This window comes from Lipotes vexillifer, unplaced genomic scaffold, assembly GCF_000442215.2.
Source record: "Lipotes vexillifer unplaced genomic scaffold, Lipotes_vexillifer_v1.1 scaffold474, whole genome shotgun sequence".
In the NCBI taxonomy this organism is placed as follows: Eukaryota; Metazoa; Chordata; class Mammalia; order Artiodactyla; family Lipotidae; genus Lipotes; species Lipotes vexillifer.
In genome coordinates this window covers 1,927,392-1,949,781 of record NW_006772385.1, presented here as the reverse complement: position 1 = coordinate 1,949,781, position 22,390 = coordinate 1,927,392, and the positions used below count along the sequence as shown (strand labels likewise).

The window sequence follows — 22,390 nt, the reverse complement described above, 5'->3', positions numbered from 1 at the left end:
GAAAATAAGGCACAGAGAGATTAAGTAATTTACCCAAGGACACTTAGTTTATAAGTAGTAGAACTGAATATGACACGATATAATCCCTAAGCCTGCAGGCCTAACCTAGACATTATACTGCTTCCCGCTAATTTGTTAATGCTAAAATGTTAATAACTGTTTTTGAACAATAATCACAGGGAGGCAGCTTTATAATTGATCATTCTGTAATTAGGTCTGTATTTTGAAGCTAGGAGGCATTGAGAGTGTTTATCACTGTTGTGGAGCTTAGAAATTATAATGTTTTAACTAAGTTTTACCTTAAATTACAAACATATTTTATTGAACTTTAAAGAAGAGCTTTAAATAATGGAAAACATATATTAAATTTTTAATTCAATTAAAGCTTTTTTTTTCTATTTCTTCAGTGATACTTTGAAATTGTTTCATTACAATATAGATAAGAATAACATTTAAGCTACTCAGCATTTGTCTTCAAGACACATATTAGAATTTTGCACTTGCTGTATCTTGGTGATCTGTATTTCCAGGGTTATCTTGAAGAACTCTTACGACTTCGAGAGAACCAGCTGTCTGAATCTGTCACTCAGAATAAAATACTACTACAGAGGATTGAAGATTCTGATCTGGCTCATAAATTGGAGAAGGAACAATTAGAATATATAATTGTGGAGCTTCAAGATCAGCTGTAAGTGAGTCCTTTTGGAAAAATTTTGGCAGTAAAGTTAAGAAAAATGGCATGTGTGGCATAGGATTCAAGTTCCAAGAAGTCTGATTGCCTTCTGTTTAGTTCTTTTTCACTTACTCTTTTTAAAAAGTTTACTTTTTTCTTATAAAAGTAATCATGGTCACTGTAGAAACTTTACAAAATATGGGAAGAAAATAAAAATCACCTTCAGTTTTGCTATCCACAGTTAATGCAATAACTTGTGCTATCCACAGTTAACGCAATAACTTGGTGTGTATTATTCCAAATGCACATGCATAATTTTAAAGTATTTATTTAGTGATTGATTGATTGATTGCAAAAAGATGGCATATAAGGTCATCTATTCGAGGTACACTGTACTATTTAAATACAGTGCCATTATAGAAACTGTTTGTTACCAGGTTGTGCCAGGATGTCACTAAGCACAGTTTAGTAGAGCTGACTTTTTTTCATAGCAGGGCTTTTCTCGATGAAGAAAACTGTGTATTGATCTACATTCTGGTACAGCTCCTTAACGTATCACTGTTCAAATCACTTGCACTAACCATACCATTTTGTCAAACTTAATTTAATCAATTAGTTGTTTATGGTAAAAATCTTCTCATATTTATTTAATCTTAAGGATGACTTTTAAATTTTTTACTTTGAAATAATTTCAAACTTTCAGAAAAGTTGCAAGGATAGTACAAAATAATTCCCACATGCCCCTTCTTAGATTCACTAATTTTCAGCATTTTCCACGTCATAATTCTCTCTCTCTGCTTGTATATACAGACGTTATTTTTTGAACTACCTGAGAGGTTGCATACATCATATCTCTTTACCCCTTAGTACTTCAGTGTGTTTTTCCTAAGAACAATGACATTATCTTAAATACCCACACTTCGGCTCTCATTTTAAGAAATTTAAATCAGTAAAATACTTCTTTTACCTGTAACTCATATTTCACTTTCATTCAATTGTCCAAGTAATGTTTCTTATTGCTTTTGGTTTTTTGGTACAGGATCCAATCCAGGATCACATTTTGCATTTGGCTGTCATTCTCTTTAGTCACTTTTAACTTAGGATAGTTTTTCAGTGATTGTCTCACATGAGATTGATATTTCTGAGAATGCAGGCTAGTAATTTTATAGACTATCCGTCAATTTGAGTTTGTTTGCTTTTCCTTGTGATTAGAATAAGCTTATCCATTTGTGGCTGGAATACAGCGTAAGCAGCGTGTCCTCGGGATATCACATGCAGAGGTCAATGAAGTCTGTTGGCCTTTTATTAGTGATGTTAATTTTAGTCATTTGATTAAGGTGTTTTTCTCTTCTGTATAGTTACTGTTGTTCCTTTTGTAATTAACAAGTAATTTGCAAGGAGATACTTTGAGACTAAAAGCATAAAAATGATTTTTTTAAGTAAAAAAGTTTTATTAAGGAGCATAAAAATTAAATGTTTTCTGGGAATTTGTATCTTGATAAAAAGAATTATGTTCACATATTGTTTCTTACTTTTTTTCTAATTTTTTAAACGTATTTTTAATTTAATTTTATTTTTTGGCTGCATTGGGCCTTTGTGGCTGCATGTGGGCTTTCTCTATTTACGGCGAGCGGGGGCTGCTCTTCGTTGCGGTGCATGGGCTTCTCATCGCGGTGGCTTCTCTTGTTGCAGAGCACGGGCTCTAGGCACGCAGGCTCAGTAGTTGTGGACCGGGGCTCTAGAGCACAGGCTCAGCAGTTGTGGCACACGGGCTTAGTTGCTCTGCAGCATGTGGGATCTTCCTGGACCAGGGATGGAACCCGTGTTCCCTGCATTGGCAGGCAGATTCTTAACCACTGCACCACCAGGGAAGTTCCATTTTTTCTAATATTTTAAAGAGAGTGTGTCGTGTGGGGTATCAGTCACTGAGGGGCAGATTAATACCTCCCGTAGCCCCTCACTACTATAAGCAGAGAGAAGAATATTATGAAGCAAACAGTAGAGATTTCTGGTTATTTCTTTACAATTAAAAGATTAAGAAAATAATTTTTCTTTTGCAAATAATACTGGTAGTTTGTCTAAATGCTTTTAACTTATAAATAATTATGTAATTGGTTTTTATTTCATCACAGAGATATTTTCATTTGAAGAATTAGATTTGACTGTATCACATTTATTTTGCTTCTGATAATTTAAAGGAAACAGTCTCAAACTTTTTAGCTTGAAAAAGAATCTACGAGTTACGGTTTTATCTTACTTTTGTGATAGAAGTGTCGTTGATCTTCCTGATTTTGCAAAGAAACCTTAGAGTTATTTTTAATCTCTTTAAGTTACTAGAGCAAAAAATAAAAAATTAAGGCCACTGATGAAAATTAGACTATTGAGTTTAGAGGTTAAAGATTTATTTTCACATACCATGGCTACAATCTCTGGCTAGGTTGTAAATTGGTGTCTTACAAGGTTCCTTTGTACAAAAACCATTACAAGAATACTTAATGGAAGAGTAAGATACATGGCTTCCAGAATGTTTACGATTTACTTCCTTATCAGAATCATATTTAAGGTGCAGATAATCTCTGGGCACCTTGAAACTGTAGGGAGAGAGTGGACATTTTTTCCTTCTGATATTTTTTTTACCAACAGTTAGGAAGGCCTGCAGTCAAAGTTGGGCACTGAAATTCCCTTTGTTAATCCAGAGGAGATAAAAGTCGCCTTGAGAAGATTAAAATGTATAATGTATAAAGAAAAAGGTCAGAAAAGGAGCATTAAATAGAATATGAAGGATGAAGTATTTGCTTCTACATTATGTTGATTCGCTTTTCCTGGGTGATTTAAATAATTTGTCACTTAACTTTTTATAAATTTCTCAACGGTTATCTGTGTTTTTGAATTACTGTTAAAGTATGCTTTAATAATGTCTTGGAATACTCATAAAATCTGAACATCTGTAGTTTTGGCAAATAGAGTGCACAGTGTGATATGGTAGAGGAGTATCCCAAAGCTTTCTTGCAAATCAGGACTGTGTTCAGGTACTGGCTCTGTCCTTGCCTAATATGAGCTCAATCTTGATTAATATCTTGGAGCCTCTGTTTCCTTATTTGTAAAACTGAGATAATATTCACCTTGTGGATTATTATGAGTATTAAGTGGTATCATGTTTAGTACAGGTAGGACAAAGAAAGTAGTCAAGATTATTAGCCTGTTTTGGCTTACAGAAACCTTAAGATCTTCTTGATAAATTCACTCGGATAAATAGTGAGTGTAAAATGCTTTACCTGGGCTTCCCTGGTGGCGCAGTGGTTGAGAGTCCGCCTGCCGATGCAAAGGACGCGGGTTCGTGCCCCGGTCCGGGAAGATCCCACATGCCGTGCAGCGGCTGGGCCCATGAGCCATGGCCGCTGAGCCTGCGCCTCCGGAGCCTGTGCTCCGCAACGGGAGAGGCCACGACAGTGAGAGGCCCGCGTACCACAAAAAAAAAAATGCTTTACCTTATCATGCCCAGACAATGAATTTGGACTTGATTGTATTATTCCTGAGTATCACTTTTGAGATCTAGTTTCTAAATGGTAGTTGGATTAATATTTATAATAATATTATGGATCTGTGATAGACCTTCAGATAGATGTCCTACTGTACAGAAGATTCTTTGTAAAACACTGATTGCAGACCTCAAGAATAGACAGCTTCAGAACAGTATGCAAAAGCTAAATTCTTGGTCACGATTAATACCAATAAAATGTGTAATAGGGAGTCTTTTATATTTAGTTGATGAAATTTTTCTGTTCATTATTTGAAGAATAGGAATAGTAAAATGTCTTACAGGGCTCCCTAGAGAAGGGACTGAAGAGTCTAAAAATAGAGTGAAGAATCATGCATTGCTAAAACTAAGCCACTGTTATAAGTTCAACAGCCAACTTGGTGTAGTTCGCAGTGAGTAGTGTTGGTTTGATCTGTTGGCCTGCAAACCAGAAGTCAATGATGCTATGGCATCCTGGTTCACAAATTTTCGGATGAGTGGTATGGATTCTAACAGGAGAATGCAGTGATGTCATCATAGCCCAGTTAATAATGGACAGATCATGACAGTTGCTGGTCGTATCTATTTTTAGCAGGTAACAGTTATTAAAATATTAAATTACAATCATGCTAATATATATTACATACTCTATTATCCATATAAGAACAGAGAAGTCAAGAAAATGCATCCAGAAGAGAAAAGGCCAGGTACCAGATAGGTAGAACCATTTCTATTGTATTTTCTTGGTGTTAGTAAGAAATTATATATTACAACAGGAAAGGGGTACTTATTTGATCTGAATGGCATTTCATTGCCTTTATAGTCCTTTTGTTAGATTAAAACTGCTGGCAGATTCTCTTATATCTGAGCAGATGTCCTTATATCTGGGCCAGGGGCCTACAACAGTTGGAACTGCCCTACAAATTTCATGGAGAAGTGACTCATTTTATTTGGCAAATGTTTTACATTGAGTACATGAAAAAGAGAAGCATCCCTAAATTACAGTTTATAAATAAGACAATATCACTATTAACATATAAATATTGTTTTGTTTAGTTATTTCTGTTCTTTAGCATTTAACACTTATAAAATTATAATTAGCATTTAAATTCTGAAGCTATCATTATATTTTTTATTTTTTATTAAAAAATTTTCAAGGGGGGCTTCCCTGGTGGCACAGTGGTTAAGAGTCCACCTGCCGATGCAGGGGACACGGGTTCGTGCCCCGGTCCCGGTCTGGGAAGATCCCACATGCCATGGAGCAGCTGGGCCCGTGAGCCATGGTCGCTGAGCCTGTGCGTCCGGAGCCTGTGCTCCACAACGGGAGAGGCCACAACAGTGAGAGGCCCGCGTACCGCAAAAAAAAAAAAAGAAATTTTCAAGGGACTTCCCTGGTGGCACAGTGGTTAAGAATCCACCTGCCAATGCAGGGGACATGGGTTCGAGCCCTGGTCCGGGAAGATCCCACATTCAGCGGAGCAGCTAAGCCCCTGCACCACGACTACTGAGCCTATGCTCTAGAGCCTGCAGGCCACAACTACAGAGGCCACGTGCCAAGAGCCCATGCTCCGCAACACGAGAAGCCACCACAATGAGAAGCACATGCACCACAACCAAGAGTAGGCCCCTCTCACTGAAGACCCAATGCAGCCAAAAATAAATCAAAAATAACTAAATTTATAAAATAAAAAAAAAGAAATTTTCAAGTATCCACAAAAGAAAGAATTGTAGAATAAACCCGATTGCCCGTCACCCAGATTGAACAGAATTTGTCACGTTTGCTTTACTTGTCTTTATTCTTTTTCACTTTTTGCTGAATGATTTTGAAGCAGTCATGCCCTTTGATTCCTATGTACTTCATTGTATATCTGTAAAAACTATGGATACTTTCTCACATAATTTCATAATCACACCTGATAAAATTAGGGACAATTGTTCTTATCATAGAATGTGCTTTCATACCAAATTTCCGTAATTGTTTTAAAAGAAACTTTTTTGTAGTTGATCTTTTTCAAATCAGGATTCAGTCATAATTTACATATAGTTATGTCTCATAAGCCTCTTAATTTAAAACAGTTTTCCCCACTTTTACTTTTCCTGTCATTGTCTATTTGCAGACTTTTCCTGCACAACATCCAGCATTCTGGATTAGTTCTTTGTGGTTTATTTACCTTGTTCTTAGATACCTATGCCTCCCAGTATGTAGCCATTAGCCACATGTGACTGTTGAGCACTTGAAATGTGGCTAGTCTGAGCTAAGATATGCTGTAAGTATAAAATCCACACCGATAGTGTGAAATAAAGAATGTAAAATGTCTCATTAATAACTTTTTATATTGACTACATATTGAAATGATAATGTTTGGGATGTATTGGGTTAAATAAGTGCTTCATTAAAATTAATTTCACCTGCCTTTTAAGGTGGCTACTAGAAAATTTTAAATTCCATATGTTACTCTTCTTAATTGGTGTTGGACAGCTGTATTCTCTGTACTATATCCTCTCTTCTCAAAGTGGACTGGCTACGTTTGCATCATCTGGGAGCAGATTCTCAGGCCCCTCCCCAGACCTGTTGAATCAGAATTTATATTTAATAAGATCCTCAGGGGATTAATTGACACATTAAAGTTTGAGAAATCACTGCTTTGTACTGTTTATTCTGTAAAGTATATCCTCTTAACTCTGGATTAGTAGTTCTCAATCTTGGTTGCACATTTAGAATCCTTCAGGGAGCCTTTTAAAAGTACATTTTGAAAAATGAGGATGCCTGCCTGAGCCTTACCTCAAGAGATGTTGATTTAATTTGTCAAAGGTGGGACCCAGGCAAGTGTACAAGTGTTTAAAAAGCTTCCCAGGTGTTTCTGATGTCCAGTCAGCATTGAAAACCACTGCTCTGAGGTGCTGGGCTAAATTTGAGTTTAATTTTATGACAAGAATATTTTATAGGTAGTGCTCAGTACTTCATACTGGGAAGCAGACAAGTTGTCCCACTTTTATTGATCTTAAAATAGGACAGTGGATTTAGGTGGTTACAGCCTTATTTCTCCTTTGTGTAAGTTCTCATCAGCCTTTCATCTAATGGCTTGACCATGGATGAGCATTACTTGGAGCAATTGATTCATTAGGATTTGTAAAATGGTGATTTCCTAATTGTTATTCCCTCCATGCTTAAAGGCTAGCATCATCTTTAAAGAACTTTTCCTTATCAGGGCTATTTGGTGGTTACCATGACAGCTCTTATAGGGTATTATTAATTTTCAAAGTAAGATGCTGATGTCCTACTTAGCTACTAATGAAATGAAGATTTTGCTTTGCTTTCTCTCTTTTGAGATTATGAACTTGTTACATATAATCTCTTCTATAATGTGAATTAGCTCATACAAGGTTCATAAGTAAGGGGATGATGTTAGTATAGCAAAGAAATCGCCTTGATTCATAATTGATTTTTTCCCAGAGGTTAACATTTCTCAAAAAAGTGACACCAGCAGGGACTTACCTTGTGGGTAAGACTCCAATCTCCCAACGCAGCAGGCCTGGGTGCGATCCCTGGTCTGGGAGCTAGATCCTACATGCAGGCTGCAACTAAGAGTCCACATGCCACAATTAAGAAGCCCGCAGTGTGCAACTAAAGATCCCGCACGCCACACCTAAGACCTGGCGCAGCCTAAATAAATAAATAAATAGATAGATAAATAAATAAATAAAACACCAGCAGAATGCAGAATACACTAATACAGGCAAATACTGCAGGCCACCAACAGATGGCACTCTCTCACTGTACATAATACTCTCTCACCGTGCTTTCCTCTAGCTCAGTTGAGCTAGAACTTGGAGGTGCTTGTTCTGTAGTTGTCCTTGCCCCCATGGCAAACCTCAGCCTCAGCAGCCTTGATCCTTCCTTGCACCCTCTTCCATCAAATGGCTTTTACTTTTTTGTTGTTGTTAAAGCTGTTGTCGTTGTAAAGTTATTGTAATATTTCTTTAATTAATAGGAATTTAAGAAATATTTTAAATTGGGTTTGAAGTTTTATTAGGTTTGTCACAGTTTTTCTTAGTGTTGTAGTTGGAAGGTTGCATAGACTTTGAGTTGTCAGCCCCTAACCCTGTTCTCCCCATAAGGCCAGCTATTTTCAGTGTGTAATTGCAGAACGCTGTTTTGTTTTGTTTCTGCACTATAGCAGAAATGCCTATATTCAGGGTATTTCTGTCCCATAAATTTATTTTTCTTTTTGATGCTCAAATTGTCCTATCTTTGACTAATGGAAATGCCTTTATATTCATTCATGTGTCCTTCTGACATGACACATTTGTCTTTGCTAATTTTCTTGCTTTCTGGTACAACATACCCCAGGCTCATCTTCTATATTTCCTGTCCTGGAATCATCCATTCCTCTAAGGATCCAGGGTTTATCTTATATTTTAAAATGAGAGGGAAAAGGAATCATTTGAGGGAATTCCCTGGCGATCCAGTGGTTAGGAGTCTGCGCTGGGGGCCTGGGTTCAGTCTCTGGCCGGGGAACTAAGATGCCACAAGCCACACAGCACAGCCGAAAAAAGAAAGAAAGAAAAGGAGGCATTTGAGTGTTTTTCGAGGTTCTAAATAACTCATTAGGGCTTCCCCGGTAGCGCAGTGGTTAAGAATCCGCCTGCCAATGCAGGGGACACGCGATCGAGCCCTGGTCTGGGAAGATCCCACATGCCACGGAGCAACTAAGCCCGTGCGCCACAACTACTGAGCCTGCGCTCTACAGCCTACGAGCCACAACCACTGAGCCCACGCACCACAACTACTGAAGCCCGCGCACCTAGAGCCCATGCTCCACAACAAGAGAGGCCACCGCAGTGAGAAGCCCGCGCACCGCAACAAAGAGTAGACCCGGCTCGCCACAACTAGAGAAAGCCCGCGCGCAGCAACGAAGACCCAGCACAGTCAAAAATAAACAAATAAAATAATTTTTTAAAAAAATAAAAAAAATAAATTACTCATTAATGTTTCTTTTCAAAAGATACTGTCAAGTTAAGGTCTAAAGTGCAACCAGGATAAAATAAATAAGATACAAGGATGTAATTTATAGCACAGGGAATATAGCCAACATTTTATAATAATTTTAAGTGGAGTATAATTCACAAAATATCAAATAACTACGCTATATACTTGACATTAGTATACTATTGTAAATCAGCTATACTTCAATTTTTTTTTAAGTGTAAACAAGGTTGAAAAGCATTTAAGAGACTTAGATTTGGGGTTAACTTTTTGGGCAAGAATACTTCATAGGTAAATAATTTAAAGTTTTTGGGTATGTGGCTCCTTGTTAGGCTTCTTCTTTCAAAATGTTTTACTTGAAAGGAAATAATTGTAAAGTGATACAAAGTGAGTCTTTATCCCATGGCTGTGTCTAAAATTAAGAAATCACAAAGATTTATCTTTTAAAAATATTTATTTGGCTGCGTTGGGTCTTTGTTGCGGCGTGCAGGCTTCTCTAGTTGCAGCGCTTGGGCTTCTCTAGTTGAGGCATGTAGGATCTTAGTTTCAAGCCAGGGATTGAACCTGCATCCCCTGCATTGGAAGGTGGATTCTTAACCACTGGACCACCAGGAAAGTCCCAAAGAAATTGTTATATTAAAATTATGAAGAAATTAGGATATTCACAAGCTATATGAGCATTTTCCAATTCTGGTAAACTTTAAATGCAGAAGAGTAGGGACCTCCCTGGTGGTCCATTGGTTAAGACTCCATGCTTCCACTGTAGGGAGCACAATTTTGATCCCTGGTCAGGGAACTAAGATCCCACATGCTGTGCGGCACAGCCAAAAAAAAAAAAAAAAAAAAAGTAACTCATTATTTCTTTTGGTGCTAAATTGCTTTTGTAACTTCTCTGGCCTTCATTCATTCATTTGACAAATAAATATTGAGAATGCCATGAAGAGCCAGGCCCTGTTCTAGGTGCCAGTGATTCAGGAGTGAATAAAACAAAGTCCCTGCCTTCATAGAGTTTACACTGAGTGGACGGCAGCCACCAACACCGACAGTAAACAAATAGTGCCTGAGTGGTGGTCCTCTTCCTCTTTCAGGGTCGTCAAGAGGGGCTGGGAGGCCGTAACTCTCTTACCCTGTGTTCCTAGAAGAGTGAGGGGTGGAGTGTATCTACACCTGGTGTTTGGTGGCTTTCCCTTTCTGGAACTTCAGTGCTCTCTACCTCATTCTCATTATTGTCATTATGATTCTCAATATTATGCTCATTAGCGTAAAATTTTGCACTCCTGTAGTCGTGGTAGATTAGATCCTTTATTTTCATGAAGCTCGTAGCCTAAGATTTTCTCAGTGTGCCCTGTCACAAATAGTACTGGACTATATCCTGAGAATTACAGTACATCAGGAAATAAATAGTAAGTGGAAAGTAACAAAGGTTGTGCAGCAGGGGTGTTGGGCATTTGCTAGACTCACTGTCAGAACTTGCCTTGTAGCCATCGGCTTCCAATGTATTGACTTATCAAAATTGAAAATTGCCTCATGCCATGGACCTTTGGGATTACTTAGGAGTACGTGGAGTCACAGATACTAAATGCTAAGTGCCAAGGGCTATATGCCTTATGTATATCTAGAGGCTGAAAGTAAAGCTTCATCATGAGCATCAGCACAGCATCTGAGGTAAGTGGGAAAGGAGCAAAGTGAGGGAGAGAGAATAACCCTCAAGTCTGGAGGCACAGGATAAAGAATCAAGTAAGTGAACAGAATAATATGGACAGCTTTGAATTGACTGAGCACTGCTATCAAAATATAGAGTATGGGATTCTACATCTTTTAAAAGAGCTTGTAAGTAGCAGTAGACTTGAGCCTAATCTCTGAAAGGAAGGAAAGAGACCAAACTGTGGAAATTCCATCTTTTTGTCTTTCATTAAAATAATAAATGTAATATTGAGGGCTCAAAAGAATGTAAGACCTAGTTTTTGAAGCTAGGGTGCTCTGGCTGAAACCCTCACCTTAAATACCATCTTCAGCTAAAGACAAAAGAGGGTAGGATGTTGGAAGTAGTGGTTTGGGACTTCAGAGTGGAGGGGTGAAATTTACATGGAGATGAGAAAGTAAATGTTTGCTTGACCATGCAGAGATAGTGGGACGCAGAGTAGACTGTGATCTCTCCCTTACCACACCTAGCCCACATTCTTTGAAGGTGTCTTTGGTGATAGCTCTATTCCTGGAACCAGACCCATTATCTAAATTCTTTAGGTAGCTGAGGGGATGGTAAAAATAAAGACTTCTGAGTCTTCCTTTTCTTAAAAACAATCATCCTAAATTAATTCTTATGCCAAAGAGATGTATTTTGGGGTGGCAAACATTGCTCCCTTACAGAGTTAATATCCAAAATATATAAGGAACTTGTACAACTCAATAGGAACAAACAAACAAACCAATTAAAAAATGAGCAAAAGACATTTCTCCAAAGAAGACATACAGATGACCAACAGGTACATGGAAAGATGCTCAACTTCGCTAATCATCAGGGAAATGCAAATTACAATCACAATGAGATATTACCTCACACCTGTGAGAATTCTGTTAGCAGAAAGACGATAGATGATAAGTGTTCGCAAGGATGTAGAAAAAAGGGACTCCTTGGACAATGTTGTGAGAATGTAAATTGGTGCAGCCACTTTGGAAAACAGTATGGAGCTTCCTCAGAAAATTAATAGAACTATCGTATGATCCATCAATCCCACTTCTGAGTATTTATCCAGAGGAAGGGAAATTAGGATTGTTGTCAAACCCAAGTTCATGTGCCCCACGCACAGTGAGGCCAAACAAACTGAAAAGTTGGAGTTTGGAGCAGAGAAAGGTTTATTGATCGAAAACGGTGCTGAAAAGATGGGGAGACAAAGGTTTGTCTCAGATCCATCTTACTAGCTGGCCAGGGCGTAACTTTTTTAAAGGCAACATTTGCGATGAGGGTTGCAGGGGACTTGACTTTTTTCTGATTGGTTAGTGGTGAGGTAACAGGGTGGCGTTTCAGGAATCTTAATCATCAACCTTCTTGTTCCAGCCAGTCTGGGGTCCCGTGCTTGTGGCCAGCCTGTAGTCACCATCCTCCATCTGGCTGGGGGGCGGGGTCTTAGTTCCTACAGGACAGCTCAAAGATATGTGTCAGATTGTTTTGTATATGCCTCGAGGAAGAATGCAGACTCTGTTTTATCACTGAGCTCTTGTTTCTTGACTGCTTTTCCTTTGTTTCTGCATTCCCTCACTTCCCTAATTAACAACTGCTTGAATCTCTTCTTTGGAACTCAGGGAAGGCCTAGGAGACAAAGCCTTTTTCTACAAACAAGAAACTGGGGACACGGAAAGCCTTATGTACCCAGGAGGACCCTTCAGGGTCCTACTCTGTTTCAGAATCTTGAAGAGATATCTGCATTGTTACGTTAATTTCAGCATTATTAACAGTAGCCAAGAGGTAGAGGTAACTTCAGTGTCCATGTGTCCATGGATGAATGGATGAAGAATATGTGATATATATATAAAGACCCTGTGTCTGTATACATACATAGAGGCACAGTGGATGATAATTCAGCCTTAAAAATGAAGGAAATCCTGTCATTCATGACAACATGGATGACATTATGCTAAGTGGAATAGACTAGATGCAGAAAGACAAATACTGCACGATCCCACTTATATGTGGACTCTGAAATAGTCAAATTCAGAGAAACAGAATAGAAAGATTGTTACCAAGGCCTGGAGAGAGGGGAAGTTGGGGAGATATGGTTCAGGAGTACAAAGTTTCAGTTATGCAAGATGAATAAATTCTGGAGATCTAATGTATAACAGTGTGACTATAGTTAACAATATTGTATACTTGAAATTTTCTGAGAGGGTAGATCTTAAGTGTTCTCATCACACAAAAAAGACGTTAACTATGTGAGGTGTTGGATGTGTCAGTTAGCTTGAGTGTGGTTATTATTTCACATTGTATATCAAATCATCAAGTTGTACACTTTAAATGTTTAAATTTTAAATTGTCAATTATACCTCAGTAAAGCTGGGGAGGAAAAGATTGAATTACATTTGTGTGTGTGTGTGTGTGCATGTGCGTGGCCAAATTCCTAAATAATTCCTACTGAGAATCTAAAGAGAAAATAGCTGACTGTCTCCCAGTTCAGAGGTAGATACTACAGGAAAGTTCTTAAAATTAGCTGGAATACATATATGATTTCTACTTTCTCAGTAAATTAAGCAATTTCCCCTTAGTGTATTTTTCTGTAGAATTATTACCTTAATGAGAGAATGTTAAATTGACTTATAGACATAAACGACAAGTAGTATCTATCTCATATGGAATGATTTAGTTTTTAGATTAGCTCAGTAATGTTAGCATTGGTTAGAGTTTTAATTAGTTAAATGCTAATTATCACATAGTTTCACCTTTAATTGCCCCTGATTTTGCACTATGAAATAGCAGTAATTGTTGAGTAATTTAAGATGAACCTATTTTTAAGCTTGGCCAAATGAGAAATTTCCTCATTCTTCATATATTAACATCAGTTGGATTACCGTTGAGTAGGTCTTGAAGTTAACTTGGTACGTTTTGCTTGTTCTAAGGTAAGTAATGGGATTCTTTGATTGCAAGCATTCGCAACCAACTCTTAAAGCACAAATGGAATTCATTAGATTGATATCAATAACTCATGGAATGGATAAGATACTGGGAAAGTAGGCCTGGAGAGAGGTAGGCTGAGATACTTCAGAGGGTTGGGAAGTAGGAACATCAGGAACATCTCCTTGCTGGTACATTTTGGTCAGGACCTCACTGCTAGAACAAATAAACTGCTTTGTCTGTTTATCACTCTAATGGACTCCGGTCAAGATTCAAAATTCAGGGATGGGGTTTTCAACCTAACTTAATTCACTTGCCTGCCCCCTAGTGTACTGGAGTGGTGAGAGAAAAGGCCTGCCTTACACAGCATCCTTCAGGAGGCTTTCCTTTTCATAGTAGCAAGGCGAGTGCCAGGATTTACTGTGTCCACATTCCTCACAAACGGTGGAACACAGATGTGGCATGGATGAAAACTAGGCCTATTCAATACGCTGAGATTTCTTATCTCCTGTTTCAGAGGACCAGGCAGCTTCCCATAGAAAAAGGCAGTACCTTAATTCGTCATAGGGCAAAAATTCTCCACCAGCAAATAGTGTGTAAAAACTCTTGTGAAACTTCAGTTCCTTTTTCCATTTTATATGGTGTAAGACTTTTCGCTTTCCAGAAAGAATATATTCTGAAGTGGAAGATCGTTCATTTACTTATCATTGAGTTCTACCAATGGCGTTTCCTCAGATGCACATTTGCCTTTCTTCCGTTCTGCTCTGAATATTTCCTGTAGGCCAGTTATGACATTGGAATTGAGTTCTCCAGTGACATTCACTGGGAACCCTAAAGAGGGAATATGTGAAAGAGAGAAATCTAGTAAGAGAACCCAAAATAATGGTAGTTTATTATAATAGATTCTCTGGCCAGTAATCCCCATTTCTGCTTTATACTATTTTGCTGTCAATCTTAGAAGTTTTCTAATCACTCTTTACTGTTTTCATAAAAAACCGATGTTAAATTACCTTAAAAGCCTTTTAAAATTTTTTCATTCCTTTTCTAGTGAAATGAGATCGTTGGACCTAGCCTGAAGGAATACCTTGATGGGAGACATTCTCACTGATTTCTGCCTATTTCACTTCTAGTATTCCATTGTAAGAGAGAATCTAGTGTTGACATCAGATAATGTTTCTTTATGGACATAGTGGAGCAAACATTTTTAAATGCACACATATTCTATAAAATAAGAAATATTTGTATGGAGCTTGCTAGAGACATAAAAAAATGGGATTATTCCATTAGAATCATGGTTAATAGCCAGAGGTGTTGTGCAGGCTGATTTTCTCCAGTGTAGGAGCATCTTGCTAGCGCACCACTGACCCTCCGCCACCCACAACAAACTATGGTCTCTGAAAGTTAGTGGCGGGCACATTTTACTTCCTGCTTCTGAGCTGGTGGGTCAGGACCTTGGAACGCTAAAGTCATGGACTCCTGTTTGAGAATGCAGATTGCCTAGGTGGTATTTTAAGGCATTTTAGAGGTAGAATAAGAGCTTTCCAAACAGAATTATGCTTTTAAATGAACTACCAGTTCAAATATTGAATTAGTCTTGTGACAGTTGGTTTGTGAAATTGAAATCTTGGGAGAAAGCTAGTTCTTTTGCAACTTGTTACTGACAAGTAACAGCTCTACAAAAATGGAAGTAAACCATGAGTTGTTATAAAGGCTTCGTTCTGTACTTGAAATATTTCCAGTAGATTATATTGTTCAGTGTAATTGTCATTGATATAATCATTTTCATGAAGATTTATTAGTAGTCACTTTTATCAAAAACAATTACAGGAACCTCATGGATTTTTTATTTTATATTTTTCTGTATTAGTTTTCTTTTTATTCATTTTAATTGTTTTTGTTTGTCTACTGAGTTAAATTACTTCAACAGATTGTGAATTTTGAAGCTAGAGAATCATACACATGGACTCTTTACTCTCTTTTATATGTTAACTGGCGTCTGATCACCTGCAACTCTAAGATATCACCATTGTTTTTTAGTTAAGATGTAAAATGCATCTTGAGTCCCTTAGTCCTTTAGTAATATCTCTGGGGAAAAGATAGGAAGTCTGAATTTCACAGGTAGTGATTTATTGTAGCAGTAGAGAAAGAATGAAAAACACATATTGCAGGAGACGAAACAGTCATAGCCCCAACTAGCCTTCCTGTAGTTCTGGTCACATTCTGTTAACATACCATTTTAAAAAGGTGAATTTGGGGGCCTAAGTTGATACCATTTAGGTTCCTGTGCCATTGCAGAACAGTGAAGACAAAAGCACTCACCATCTTAATATTCACAGGACTGTGCTAAAGAATAATGATTTAAGATCAAGACAAGAGTTAACTGCCCACCTCACCAACCAGTGGCCTTCCCCAGGAGCTCTGGATGTCAATGCTGTTGCCTTGGATACGTTGCTTTACCGAAAACACAATAAACAGTGGTATGAGTAAGTGTGATACTTTTTTTTCCAACTAATTACGAACTTAGTTGTACCAAACACATGGCTATCCACTTTGGTTTCTCATTCTTCTTTCTGAGTTTGTTATTAGCTTAGAGCAAAAGTAGGATTTAAGACTATTGTGGCTTAGTAAGGTTAGATTAAGGCAGTGAATGTGGTAATGTTATGAAGCCAAGGCACCCTGGAGAAGTAAACAAAATTTGAGAAATCCACCAGCTACCTACTTCTCCTCTAGTTAATCTTCAGGCAGTCCTTCAGTTAAATCTGTGAGCCTGTATTTTATGAGCCATCTTTTTTGTTTTTTTTTGCGTCACGCGGGCCTCTCACTATTGTGACCTCTCCCGTTGCGGAGCACAGGCTCCGGACGCACAGGCCCAGCGGCCATGGCTCACGGGCCCAGCCGCTCCGCGGCATGTGGGATCTTCCCGGACCGGGGCACGAACCCCTGTCCCCTGCATCGGCAGGCGGACTGTCAACCGCTGCACCACCAGGGAAGCCCGAGCCATCTATTTTTCAATTGTAGCTTTGGTGTTTGCATTAGGACTAATTTTCATGTTTGTGATAAAACATAAAATTCCATCTCATGAAAGGGTAGAAATAAATTTACTTGTTCTTGATGGGTCTGAAAGACTTGCTCATTTTCAGTAAATCTAATTTTGAGGGGATATTGAAGATATAATCACTCCACCTATAGGCCACAAGATCCTTCTCCTATTTCTTTGTCCCAATGTTCAGGACTATTTCGTTTCTTCATTGTTTCCCAGTGTTGAGAGAGCAGCAAAATTTTAGGATCTCTTTCTTTAGGTAGTCGCATTTTGGAACGTGTAATTTGTATTACCTTCTTTGGCTTTTAGCCATTTCCCATCATGGTAATTTTTTTTCCAATGTCTTTATTTTCCTCTGTGTCTTCAGCTAATTTTCTGATTATTTTCCCTGCTCTCCCTCCAACTCCTTCTGTTCTTTCTCTTCCCTTCCTCCCTTTCTTCTTTTGTCCCTCCTTCCTTTCCTTCCCTCTCTTCTCTTCTCCCTCTTTTTCTCTCTCTGTTTTTCTCTCCGCTTTTCTTTTAGAGCCCTTGCTTTAAATTTCACTGGTCGAGCAACACACTTCTTTCTGTGCTTGATAGGGTGCCTTCCACTAGGTAATTAGTAGCCAGACTGTTTCTACAAGGCATGTTTTGGCATAGACATAATTTCTGCCTGCTTTACTCTGTGATTTTTTTCATTTATCAGAGGTAGAACTCAAATTTTACCTTTCGTTTAAAAAAAATTGCTAGAGGCTTTAATGTTTGTTTCACTGATTGTTAGAGATATGTAGGGAACCGTGAGCCAGTTACTTACAGAATGAATCGGTAGAACCCTCTTCAGCATCTCCTGCACCACACTTAGTATGATTCAGGGTGTTGACTGGGCCTTTCATGGATTGGAACTGAATTCCCCTTACATCCTTAAGAAAGTCATAAATAACTGGAATATATCTTATTATCCTAGTATATAATTTTATCTTTCTGTGACATTGAATGAATGGAAGAATATTAGTTTATTTGTATTTCTGATTTATAATTGAAAAAATGAATTTATAGCAATACTTGGTAGACTTATCTATGTATAACATAAGACACTCCAGCTTTTTTAACTGCAAAAATATTATAATATCATATCCTGACAAGTTAAAAGACTAATAACTATATCTTTTTATTGCAATACCTACATGGTCACTTTAGACAGTGGGAGGTAAAATATTTTAGCCAAAGGACATGTATGTACCACTGCCTGCCCATAGAGCTACCTATTGAGGAACCAATAAGGACATCTAAGTGGAAGATTTATTTCCAGATTACCTTTGCATGCAGTAATAGTGACTTTTTTACAGAATATTGTAGCAGCAACAAAAGTTATTGCAGTCTCAGAAAAGAATGCAGTGAAACTGCCTGTTTGTCTGTTTAGAATGGATCTAGATTTTATACCTCTTGACTCAGTTACTCCATTAGTTTAAGAAGGGGCACCCTTTCCTTCCCAGCATCATCCTTTAATCTAACCTGCCCTCAGATGTTGGTATTGCTTTTCTGTGGCCCTATTGCCGAATTGATATCCCTGAACAAAAAGTATGCACGAGGGGGTAGTTCTGAGATCCCTGGACCTACAGTTTAAAGTCAGGACTTAAAAGTATCTCTGCTGCTTCCTTGCTGTGTAACACTAAGCATCACTTCCTCTCTCTCTCTTTTTTTAAAATATATATATTTATTTATTTATTTTTGACTGCATTGGGTCTTCATTGCTACACCCAGGCTTTCTCTAGTTGCGGCAAGCGGGGGCTACTCTTCGTTGCGGTGTGCAGGCTTCTCATTGCGGTGGCTTCTCTTGTTGCGAGGCACAGGCTCTAGGTGCGTGGGCTTCAGTAGTTGTGGCACGTGGGCTCCATAGTTGTGGCTTGCGGGCTCTAGGTCACAGGCTCAGTAGTTGTGGCTTGTGGGCTTAGCTGCTCCATGGCGTGTGGGATCTTCCTGGACTCGAACCCGGACTCCAGGGCTCGAACCCGTATCCCCTGCATTGGCAGGCAATTCTTAACCACTGCACCACCAGGGAAGTCTCACTTCCTCGTCTTACCTTCTGTTTCCACACGTTTAATATTGGAGGGTAATGCCTATTTAAACAGAATTGTAAGAGTCATATGAGGTAATAAATTGCCTGGCACCTAATAATTTCCTGGTAAATCTTTATTTATTTATAGCCTATATAATCTTTTTTTGTTTATACTCTCACATAACCTTGTATCTTTCATGTTTGGAGAATATACACTCACCCAACATCCCAAGCTCTACTTTCTTAGAGAGCTTGTAAAACCCTATATAAAATTTAAATGACCAGCAAATCCCCAATTGTTCAAAATACATAATACCAACTTTTTCATGTAAAAATGGAGACTTCGGATTTTCAGAACAGAGTAGTGCTGTATAAATCATGTTTGAAACAAATAATAGCTTTTCATCAGGATCCAGTTTTTGCTCTCTTCAAATTTATAATATAAGCCAGAGCTCTCGAACTGACTTGGTAACTAATTCCTCTTCATTTGAGCAATATCTTAAATAAGTCCAACACATGTTTATGAGAGACTGCACATTATGGAGGAGCTGGCCAAAGCCTCTTTAGTAAGGAGTACTAGCTCTCTTGATAATATGGAGAAAGAAACTGGCCCTATAATGAGTCATTATAATTTTCTGCTAAGAGTATGGGATGTCTATAGTTATTTCTCTGGGGGCTCTGGAAATTTATTCGCCCAGTTGGCTTTGAGAAGAAAGAGAGTGCACTGTTTGATTTAATGAATTTCATGGATTTGTTGACATTTCTTAAAATGAGCCAGATAACTTGACTATGGTCACCTGGTCATGGAAGGATCCCTTTCACAATAGATCTTAAATTTATTTCCATTTAATATACTGTTTATAAAACTTTAAAAATATCATTTCCAGTTTATTTCTTTATTATTGAGACCTGGCAAGATTAGTTATGATGGATTTTATTATATCTTTTCCTTTATTTCAAACATAGGAATATCATGTTTGATATTATAGCATTATAGGCTCACTGTAAAAGCTCAACAATAAATAAATATGTAAAGCACACTCTCAAACACACATAGAGCAATTGATTCTTTTTTGTCTCCAATAAGTTCTGTTTTAATATGTATCTTTTTATGTAAAGTCTAGGTCACATGAGCTTGTTAGATATTTGTTACATAATCTTGTTAGATTATCTGTTACATAGCCTTGTTAGATTATTGCCTAACCCATCATTCCCATCCCAAAAGATGAGATTCATTGTCACTTTTTTGCGGTATGCGGGCCTCTCACTGTTGTGGCCTCTCCCGTTGCAGAGCACAGGCTCCAGACGCGCAGGCTCAGCGGCCATGGCTCACGGGCCCAGCCGCTCCGCAGCATGTGGGATCTTCCCGGACCGGGGCACGAACCCATGTCCCCTGCATCAGCAGGCGGACTCTCAACCACTGCGCCACCAGGGAATCCCTACTTAAGCTTTTTTTAGTGTTCTAAATTTATCATTGTCTTCCAGTTTGGCTATTATTCACAAAATTATTAAGAATTATGAGCCTTTATGTGCCCTTTATGATCTATAGTTTAGGCCTACTTTTCTTAATGACTCCAATGCATCAGATATAATCACTTCAGGTGTATTAGAGGTTCTCCTTCCCTTGTGTGTCTTTCCAGTCTTTTTAGAGTAGGACTCCCTAAAGCACTGAGGCTGTAGAAATCTCTTATAAATAAGTTTTGCATTGACCTGACTCACATATATCCTTTCAAGCTCCCTTGCATCCTTCCATTTTGTAGTAAATGGAGACTTTATAGATGTTCTGCTATAACAAATGCTTAGTTTGTTCCTTTAACATACTTCTATGAAAATCAAACCAAGAATAAAAAGAATGGCATATTTCTGTTTCCACACACAGTCATGTGCCTCTGTGTATACAGAGCACATTATTTGTTTTTATTTTGTACATGTGAATAGTTTCTTCTTCTGTCTCTCTGTTGCCCAATGACTACCAGATAATGTGAATTATCACTGACCTCAGTATGTCTAATGGGCGAATAAGTAATGTAGATTATCCATATCATTGCATCTGCATTGATATAAAGTATAAAATTGTAGAAAAATTTACTTATAATTGAATTCAGCCCTGTTGCTCAGTTTCCTTTTAATTTGCCTTTATTTGGTACCCAGTTCTATGTATATAAGTCAAAACTTGAGTGATTTTATTTTTTTATTTTTTATTTTTTATTTTTTTGGCCACAACGTGTGGCTTGTGGGAACTTAGTTCCCCGACCAGGGATCAAACCCATGCCCCCTGCAGTGGAAGCGCAGAGTCTTAACCGCTGGACCGCCAGGGAAGTCCTGAATTTGAGTGGTTTTAAAATACTTATATAGTAAGATATTGAATGCAGTGGATTTTATTATGTCCCAACTGCTCATGACAATTCCTACAAGTTTAGGAATTCCTACATGACTCTTACTATCTTGGGTTCTTATTTTGATTAAACTCTTGCCATTTAAAAATTATACTCTGTGAGAAACAGAGACATAGATGTAGAGAACAAACGTATGGACACCAAGGGGGGTAAGGGGGCTGGTGGTGGTGGTGGGATAAACTCGGAGATTGGGATTGACATGTATACACTAATACGTATAAAATAGATAACTAATAAGAACCTGCTGTATAAAAAAATAAAATAAAAATTTTTTAAAATGTATCAACCCCCAGCAACACATTAAAAAAAAAGAAATTATACCCTGAGAAATAGGAACAGACCGTTAACTGGTTTGACGTATTTGGTGGGTTACACTTAAATCTTTCAGTGTGTTTTTAGTGAGTCTAGAATTCTAAGATAGGACTTAGTGATGACCTTTTAAAGACAGAACTCCCATAGACAGATAGTCTGCTCCATGACAACAAAACGTTTATCAGATGGAGCTGCCGGTCGCATTGGAAATATGGTAAAAAATGAGGAAACCAAAGCCGTTCTTTGTCATTACTGAAAGCAGCTGAACTAGATTCCTGCCAGGTGGTGGGAAATAGTTTCATGCAAGGAAGATACTGTATGGTACTATTCTTAATATCTTATGAATAATGTGCTTAGTTTTGGCTTGGAATTTTTATTTTTGCTTCAGAACATCATTGTCTACCAAATTTTATTTTTATATTCATTAACATTTGGTTAAGTAAATAAAGCCAATAAACTCAGAGTTTATTCACTAAAGGGTAGAAAGGTCCCTAAATCACTTTGGGTTTAGAAGTGTGGTATTCTAAAAGGTACTTCGGTAGGTCACACAGAAAGCTCATTTTGTGTTGCCATTATTATAGGATGCTTTCACATGCTTTCCTCCCTCAGTGGGTGAGTCCTTGAGAGTCTGTAAATGTGTGCTGTCAAGTTCTCAGTCCTTACTCATCAGAGTCTTTTTTGCTTCTGGGTATTTTGTTGTTTGTAAATACTTCTGTGCGTAATTTTTAAAATTTAATAATATTAACAAGTTTCCTATAGTGAAATATCAGTGTCAGAAACTCATCTTAAGCCCTTCATTTTTTTTTTTTTTTTTTTTTTTTTTTTTT

General features: G+C 37.9%; 1 protein-coding gene across 4 annotated transcripts in view; it reads left to right on the top strand.

Moving 5' to 3' along the window:
* RUNDC3B (RUN domain containing 3B) overlaps positions 1-22,390 on the top strand; it is a 150,294-nt gene that overhangs the window by 108,147 nt on the left and 19,757 nt on the right. For 2 of the 4 annotated variants that reach the window (XM_007447465.1, XM_007447464.1), the window contains 2 exons: positions 531-688; positions 16,117-16,263. In XM_007447465.1, coding sequence (XP_007447527.1) covers positions 531-688; positions 16,117-16,263 — 305 coding nt within the window. The remainder of the gene's footprint in view (positions 1-530; positions 689-16,116; positions 16,264-22,390) is intronic. The other 2 variants (XM_007447466.1, XM_007447467.1) reach the window with 1 other exon arrangement.